Here is an 8,016-nt window from a genome sequence, read left to right as displayed (position 1 = left end):
GAGGTGGGATGTCCTCTTTCTATCCACCAATCTCTGTCCATTCTCCTCCATCTCTGGGTTTTTATTGCCTCTTAGCGAGTCTTCAAAGAGCCCAGAGCCTGTAATTAGGGGGCGGGCTCCCCGTGCCTCAAAACACTTCCCCGCGTTACAGCCCAACTTCTCCCAAACTGTCCCGGGACTCAGAGCTGCGCTTCTCCCACTCCCCTCAGCTTCCTTAGGATTTTGTTTCTCAGGGATGGCCGCATCTATTCTGGAGGTAGGGAATGTAATTGTAAGTAGACTTTTTTTCTTCTTCTTCTTTCTCCAATGTGAACTTTTTTATGGCTTGAATGCTGTTGAAATTCCAGCCAGAGCTAAAAGTCATGCAGCTGCAAGCTGATGTGAGGAAGGTTATTTCCCGTCTTCGGGATAATATATGACTGACTATGAATCTGTGCTGTAGCAGGATCATAAAAATGATAATGTGCCTTCAATGGGAAAGGTCTTTTAATGGTCGGGAATTTAAAGCTACTGAGTTTGGCTCATTACCATGAAACTTTACTGCTCACATCTTAACCTCTGCTCATCACAGGCATATGAATTCTATATGCAAGAGCAAACAGACCATTAGAATTTGATAACAAGTCAACTTACATGGCCTTGAAAGGCACGGCCGGTGGTCGGAGCGAGAAATCAAGAGAACTGCAGGCATTGTAGGAGTAAATAAAAGAGCTTACAGCCTGCAATGAGACATTATTAACCTGAAAACCAGGCTGACCCCAGGGCTTGCTGGAAGAGAAGGAGATAACCACTAATCGCCTCTGAATGGAGAGTCAGTCTGAATGGGAGGACTGTGGTCTCTGTCCTAGAGTTATGATAACATTTAAGTCAAAGTTACAAGCAAGGATTAAAAGAAGTGTAGCACACCTGGACGGAAAAAGACAACTTCACAGCATATTAATTCCCCATAGGATTATCATAATAGTTGTGTAATGCCACCACAGCAGGCAACATGTGGTTTAAAGTACAATAATGCCAGTAAACATATTGTTAAATATTAAACAAACGCTGTAAAGATCCAGATAAATATGACAAGAGCATGATGGTGATTTTTCACTGGTCACATTTGCGTGCACAGCGTGTAGCAGCCATAGAAAGACATCTGATATGCTGCGCTGTGGTGTTCCTTACCTGCCGCATGGAAAAGGGAAATACTAGAAAAAGGAGTATTACACATTCCTTTGGTGGTGGGTTTCAGTCACATGTGCTCAAGAACTTGTTCACTTCTCATGAGTGGCAAGCAGATTTTTCTTTCCTAAAAGGGCCAATGAAGATTCTGAATGTCATAAGTTGACAATCAACATGATGATAGCATGTTTTATAAGACATCTGTGTGCGCTGTAACTGAGACACGCTTGCAGTCACTAGTGCAGCGGTTTTCCATTATTACACAATCCATGTTTCTGTATGCTGGAGACTGTGAAGACAAAACTTTACGGCACACATGAATGCAAACTTAAGAAGAGCTTGCAGATAGTGGTTCAAGTGAAACAAAAGAGCGAGGGAATTTGCTTTGCTGAGCGGAGCCGAACCTTCCCGAGCGTAAACATTCACTGCTTGAAACTGCCCTGACCACTTTGAAAGCAGAGAGAGCAGGAAAAGCCAGCGGTGGCACTCAGACATAAGTTTTTTATTAGAGTTGACACTGACAGAAGCAGCGGCAGCAAGCAGCCATTTCCTGCAGACAGACAGTCTCATTTTCCCCCCTGTCTCCTCCTCCCCAGGAAGACGCACGCTATGGCTCCAGTCCTCTGGCTATGTTAACTGCTACCTGTAACAAGTTTGGCAGCACAAGCCCCGTCAGGGATTCAGCTACACCCGGGAAGACCGGCAGCACTACTCCAGTAAAGAAGCCCTACACCATGACCTCTGACCTTCAGACAGCTAAGAACGGGCGGACCGCAGACGGCAGTGGCCTGGCGGACTCCTACACTGGCTCCTTCACCACAGCTGGAGGAGGAGGCGGCGGGCTGCTTACTCCCACTGGAAGCCCCCCTCCTTCAGCCGGAGGCTACACTACAGAATATAACCCTTTCTCCCACTCATTCCAGACCTCCGTCTCCCAGGACCCGTCTCTTTTAGTGTCCAAGGCCCACGCTACGGCCGACTGCCTCACCAGCGTCTATACCTCGCTGGATATGACACACCCCTACGGCTCCTGGTATAAAGCCGGTATCCACCCTGGCATTACTGCTGCTCCAGCTAATGCCACGTCCTCCTGGTGGGATGTCCACCCCAACTCCAACTGGCTGTCAGCAACCCAGCCCCAGACGGACGGAGGTCTCCAGGCCTCCCTGCAGCCCGTAGCACCCCAGGCCTCCCTCAGCCCACAGCTGCCCAGTTACAGCACCGACTTTACGCCACTCAACCCAGCTCCTTACCCTTCTGTGGGACTGGGCTCCTCCTCACACCTCCTCCAGCCCTCTCAGCACATGCTGCCCCAGGACATGTACAAGCCCAAGCCTGTGCCAAGCGCAGGGCTGATTGAGAGTCCCATGGGCCTAAAGCCTGCTCGGGGATCAGGGGGCTACAGCGGAGGGAGTGCGCCCACCAGGTCTTCATGTGACTGCCCCAACTGCCAGGAGCTGGAGAGGCTGGGGGCCTCGGCCGCATCCCTGCGGAAGAAGCCCGTCCACAGCTGCCACATCCCAGGCTGTGGGAAGGTGTACGGCAAAGCCTCCCACCTCAAAGCCCACCTGCGCTGGCACACTGGCGAGCGGCCCTTTGTTTGCAACTGGCTGTTCTGCGGGAAGCGTTTCACCCGCTCGGACGAACTGGAGAGGCACGTGCGCACCCACACGCGGGAGAAGAAGTTCACCTGTCTACTGTGCAACAAGCGTTTCACTCGCAGCGACCACCTCTCGAAGCACCAGAAGACCCATGCGGACTCTGCAATGCAGGGGAAAGCTGTAGCTGTAGAGGGAGAAACAGATCCCCGGAGCGAAGAGACCACAGAGCTCAACGCCAGCGCTGTACCCACCAATCCTGTCGCTGACCAAATCACCAACGGAGACGAGAAGACTGGCACACCTAATGGAGTGGAGAACAGCAGTGGACTGTTGGAGATCTGACTTCATTAAGTCTTCTACCCAGTGGGTTTGTTCATATGGTGAAAGATTCACCTTTTAAATAAAAAAAAAAAAAGACAGTATTTTGTTTCATACAAAGGATATCTGACCATGTTTGAAAGACTTGATATGTTAAATGACTGAGCATGTTGCAGGTAGCAATCACTTCATTTTCTCTGGACCACACACACACACACACACACACACACACACACACACACAAATACACACACACACACATGCAACAGTCTGTATGTTTGTATGCAGACAGACACAAATATGAGCAACCAAGCCAGGATGTACATGAACACAAACGTCACATGCACATGTGCACGTACGCAGAAACAGCAGAGCAAAATGTGCAAGCATTTTTAATGCACACATGCATGCACAGGGAATTATGCCTGCTCACACGCGTACAAGTAAACACGCTCATGCACACATTTAGCCTATACACATTTTCTGCCTTTCAAATGAGACAAACCACTGGGGAAATTTAATCTGCAAAAGCAGAAGGAAAAGAGCTCTGAAGCCACAAAAGGAAAGTAGTTCTAGAGGGAGACATATGGTTAGGAAGATGGAGTCGATGGAGCATTGCATGCCGAGAGAAAAATCTGATTTACAGCTGTACTTTGATACTTATTCATTAATCTTGAAACAATCAATGGACAGTCTTACTTACTGCTTCCCGTTGCCAAAGACATTTTGATGTAAAAGGTTTTGCATTTCACTTTTGTTTGCTGTTTGCTTCTTACTATGTCTAATTTAATTTCATATTTACATAAATAATCTAATTTATGTCTTAAATTATACACATGGAAGATTATCTTGCACCCTGCAGGAAATATAATGCCTGAAAAAAAAAAAAAAAGAAAAAGGAACAAAAAAAAAAAATCGCAAGATGGTTGAAGCTGGCCAAAAAGAAAATAAAATGCATTAAATTAAGTTTTTTTTTTCTTATTTATTAGTTATAATGTGGAGTTCGGGGTTATGTTTTTAAAGATTTATTTATAGATCTTGAAGTTAGATGTGTGTGTAAACTATTTCTATATAATCTTTTAATTGTGAAGTCTTCCACACCTGGCAAAGTAATGATTAATAAGGGCTTCTCCTTGTTTGTACATACTATATATTTACAACAGTATATAGATATTGTTAGGTGTGTTATTTTTCTACCTTTTTTTTATGTATTTTCTATATTTTGTGTAACTTTCCACAAGGAAAAAGATCTCTATGACGCATCAGTTAAAAGAAACATACACGCAGGAGCTGGATTTGTTGCTCGTGCTGTCGTTGCTCTCGGTAGGACTGAACTACCACTGTTTGCTGACTTGTTGTGAAATGAGTGTATAAGATACTGTAAATAGTGATAAAGCATTAAACCTCGTAAAGGTAAACATGTTGCAAAAGTTGTGGTGTGGAATCATGACAATTTTGGTGCTTTTAAAAGTAAAGAAATTTCAAAAGCATTTGGTTTTGCTGGTGTTATTCGCATGCAAAGGTGTTTTAAAATGCAAAAAAAAAAAAAAAAAAGCAGTCGCTCCTCCGCACTTCATCCCCCTCCTCCCCTCTCCTCACTCACTGACGCTCTCTTCATATCTTACTATATTTCCACCTCACCGTGGCCAACCAAATACTTTCATTATCTTTTGCAGCACAAACAAAGCCGTCCACTGAAGTGAAGTCTTAACTCCGCACAATGACCCCCTTTCACAGAGCCACTGTAGTTACACTCAAGACAATTACTCCACTCTCCAGCTTGAGAGGGGTAATTACTGAGAGCGATGCTCCAGCAGAGTCAGTAGAGAGGAGAAGAGGGGATTAGGACAGGGGAGCTGTGGCTGCATTGTTTATTGAGGGAGGCGGTCAAACAAAGGACCCAAATTAAGGCAGGATGCAGGATGAAAGACGTGATGTGGAGATACTGCGACGGCAGAGGAGAAGATGAGCTGACCGGCGGGTCCATCTCATGGCCTGACAGGAATCTGTGTACTGGCACTTTTGAGCATTTGTGCGCAAATTAAAGTCCCGACATGTGGCACTTGCGGGTCTTTCTGTCCAGTTTTCCGTCAGGTCATGCAGGCTATACTGCAGACTAATAAAAATACTTGAGGTGGGTGGACTCTGCATTAAAAGAGAGATAGCCTCAGGAAAGAGGAAATGAGGCCAACTACAGATGTGTTGAGCGCTACAATAGCACCACACAAAGAAATACTCAAAGAGTGAATCTTTCTAATATGTTAATAACAATGGTGGTTAACAGGTGGTGGTTAAAACACGTGATGAGCACGTTTCAGGAATATGTTAAAATCCCTCTCCCCAGCATCCTTTTAAACTATGTAATTTTCCCAGTCCGCAAACAAGAAAAGTGGATGACAACATCTTTTTTTGATATAAAAGAAAGGCGCTTGATCTCAGAGGTGAAGACCTGCACAGCTGGAACCCCCCTGAAGCTACTGACTCTCCTGTTGTAACATTTACACTTCCCAGGCTGCATGGTTCCAATTTAGGGCTTCTAATGAGCTGTAGTTGAGGTCAATTTATATAAAACGTCCCGGGGCCGACTCTGTCATCAGGGGCCGACATGTTTATGGTGGTCTGAAGTGGGCGCACGGTCGAGTCCACAACATAAAAGGCAAACAGGGGGAATGGGGTATGAGTAGGGTGTGTCAGGCCAGCGGGTGAGGGTGGGGGGTTAAGAAGACGGTCAGTGGCTTTTAAAACCTCGGCTGCTACTGGTATTTTCTGCCTTTTTTTAAAACACACTCCCTCAGCAGCGGTGGTGGCGTACCGTAGCCTTAACTTTATTTTTACTTCTTTTATTTAGAAAGCCAGGAAACATTAAGTGTTGCTTCAAATAAGGTCATAAAAAGAAAAATATACATGGGGTGACACACAGGGGCGAAAGAAGAAGCTGGACAATCTGTTCCATATGCTTTGCCCACATGTGCCCCTGCACTCCTTTCACAGCGTCAAATCGCTGCAAACACACGGACTTGTTAGGATTAAAGGGGTTGTTCCAGAAGATCCCAGTCACACCTGTTCAAGCCATAACACAGCCCATTTCCGACCTAACTAACCAGAAGGGGCAATTTAATAACATTCACTCAGGCGGTGTTTAGTTCAGCTATAAGACTTGATGAGTTACATAAACCTTTGCTTAATGAATTACTCCGGGGAGTTTGAGCTTTCTGAGATTCCAGCTGTTTAGAGAACAACTCATCACGGTGTTTTGAACAAAATGCTAATGAATCTCCCTTTCCTGCCATTATCTGCTCCTAACTGAATACTCAAGTAAAACAATGGGCTGTGCTCTGACATAGCCACAGGCAGGGGGGGGGGGCAATGAGCGCAGAGCGGGGGGGCGGGACAAAAGCACAGGTGTCTGCAGGTGTGATGGGGTCTCTGTGGTGGAGCGGGCGGGGGAGAAAGGGAAAAGAATGTCAGCACGGCCAGAGGCTCAGCGGTCAGGCCATAAGTAAAACCAAGATAAGGCTTTTTGGCAGAGGGGAAAGGTAAACTGACCTGAGTGAACCATAACACGACCTGAAGAACAGAGGAGGTCAGGCTAAATAAAAAAGGGGCTGAAGAGGAAAACATGACAGATAAGAGAGGGCAAGAGGTAAAAAGGTCGTGCTGTCCTGCAGGAATTGTCAGGAATTGAAACAGCATGTTCAAAAAAAAAAAAAAAAAAAAAAAAAAAAAGAGATAACAGATATGTCTGGGTGATTAAGTGCTTTTCTTCATTTAAAGTCAGCACACATTGTGGCAACATGAGTCCAGCTGATGCAACACTCTTGTGTCTTGCAGCACTGCCTCCTATCTCTCCTCACTGAGTCATTATCACATTGGTGATGGAGGTTAGACCACCCTCTCACTTTTGGCTAAACAAACAGCAGTCTGCGCGCCTTGCATCATCAAACTTGGAGTGCTTTCCATATTTCCGACTCTAACCATACAATGTCGCAGCCTTTTCTAGCCTCGAACTGCCTTTAAAGTTTAAAGGGAGTCCTCCCCGGCTGCCCGATGCACCAAATGCGGCACTAAATGAGGCCATTTTGTTTATAGGAACTGTGGGAGGGTTGTGGGTGACTCGGTGCCCCTTTAAAAAGATAATATGCTTCCCATTTAATGGCCTCCGGATGACAAATTGCTTCCAGGGGAAAATTAAGTTAAGAAAATTGCATGTGTGATACGTAAAGACATATCCACTCAACTTAAGATGTTTGACATCCATAATTCAATTATACACAGCAGTAGGTGCAGTCAGGAGTTTTGTGAATAACCACATTTGGCCATAAGGCATGAATAAAGTGCATTCTTTGGCTCCTTATCAGTGGCTACAAGAAATTCTCTCACGTAATATTAAAATACATTTACTAATCATGTCAAAGTATTCATTTTACGTACAGATTTCACATTTAATGTCACTTAAAGGGACCTAGAGGGAGAGCGCATACAGTAAAGCTGGCATGGTTTGCTTCATTTTGGCCACAATGCAAAGTTTTTATTCACGGACAAGAGGAATAACCCTCTATCGTTTGGAGACGGTTGGAAAAACACTAGGCCAATTATAACCTAATACCCTTACAAATATCTAGAGTGCCCATAAACTGTTCTTTCCTTTCGAAAATGCTTACTATCTTGATGGTATTCTGACTGACACACAGCCCAAACCATTCTTGTTTGCTTTTTTTTTTTTTTTTAAGTTCAAGCCACTAAATACTTCCTTGGAACATTTTAAGTGAAGGGATTTGTGAGAGACAGTGCAGAAAAAAGGGGTGGTGGATATGTAAAAACACAAAATCCTCAGGAGAAAAAGGTAGAGAAAACACAATCAGAGAGACCTGCCACTTACAGCGCAGCGGTAAGTGAGAAATGAGAAGACGGCCAAATAGCAAATGAATCT

General features: G+C 45.0%; 1 protein-coding gene across 2 annotated transcripts; it reads left to right on the top strand.

Annotated features, from left to right (window-relative positions):
- The first annotated feature begins 235 nt into the window (after nt 1–235).
- On the top strand, nt 236–3,110 carry sp7 (Sp7 transcription factor). 2 transcript variants are annotated; one of them, XM_076739984.1, is made up of 2 exons: nt 236–256; nt 1,764–3,110. In XM_076739984.1, exons 1-2 carry the CDS (start codon nt 236–238, stop codon nt 3,108–3,110), a joined length of 1,368 nt encoding a protein of 455 aa, XP_076596099.1. The 2 variants fall into 2 exon arrangements, with proteins under 2 accessions (XP_076596099.1, XP_076596090.1); XM_076739975.1 differs by having other exon boundaries at nt 236–271.
- Nucleotides 3,111–8,016: the final 4,906 nt, after the last annotated feature.

The sequence above is a fragment of the Chaetodon auriga genome, chromosome 2 (genome assembly GCF_051107435.1).
Source record: "Chaetodon auriga isolate fChaAug3 chromosome 2, fChaAug3.hap1, whole genome shotgun sequence".
In the NCBI taxonomy this organism is placed as follows: domain Eukaryota; kingdom Metazoa; phylum Chordata; class Actinopteri; order Chaetodontiformes; family Chaetodontidae; genus Chaetodon; species Chaetodon auriga.
The sequence above is the reverse complement of the archived record's forward strand: the minus strand, read 5'-3'. Positions and strand labels throughout refer to the sequence as shown.

Bases quoted from the DNA above. Each gene is read 5' to 3' on its own strand.
- sp7 (XM_076739975.1), top strand. From the start codon at position 236: ATGGCCGCATCTATTCTGGAGGTAGGGAATGTAATT. The intron at 272-1,763 runs GTAAGTAGACTT...CCTCCTCCCCAG, and splicing joins TGGAGGTAGGGAATGTAATT to GAAGACGCACGCTATGGCTC.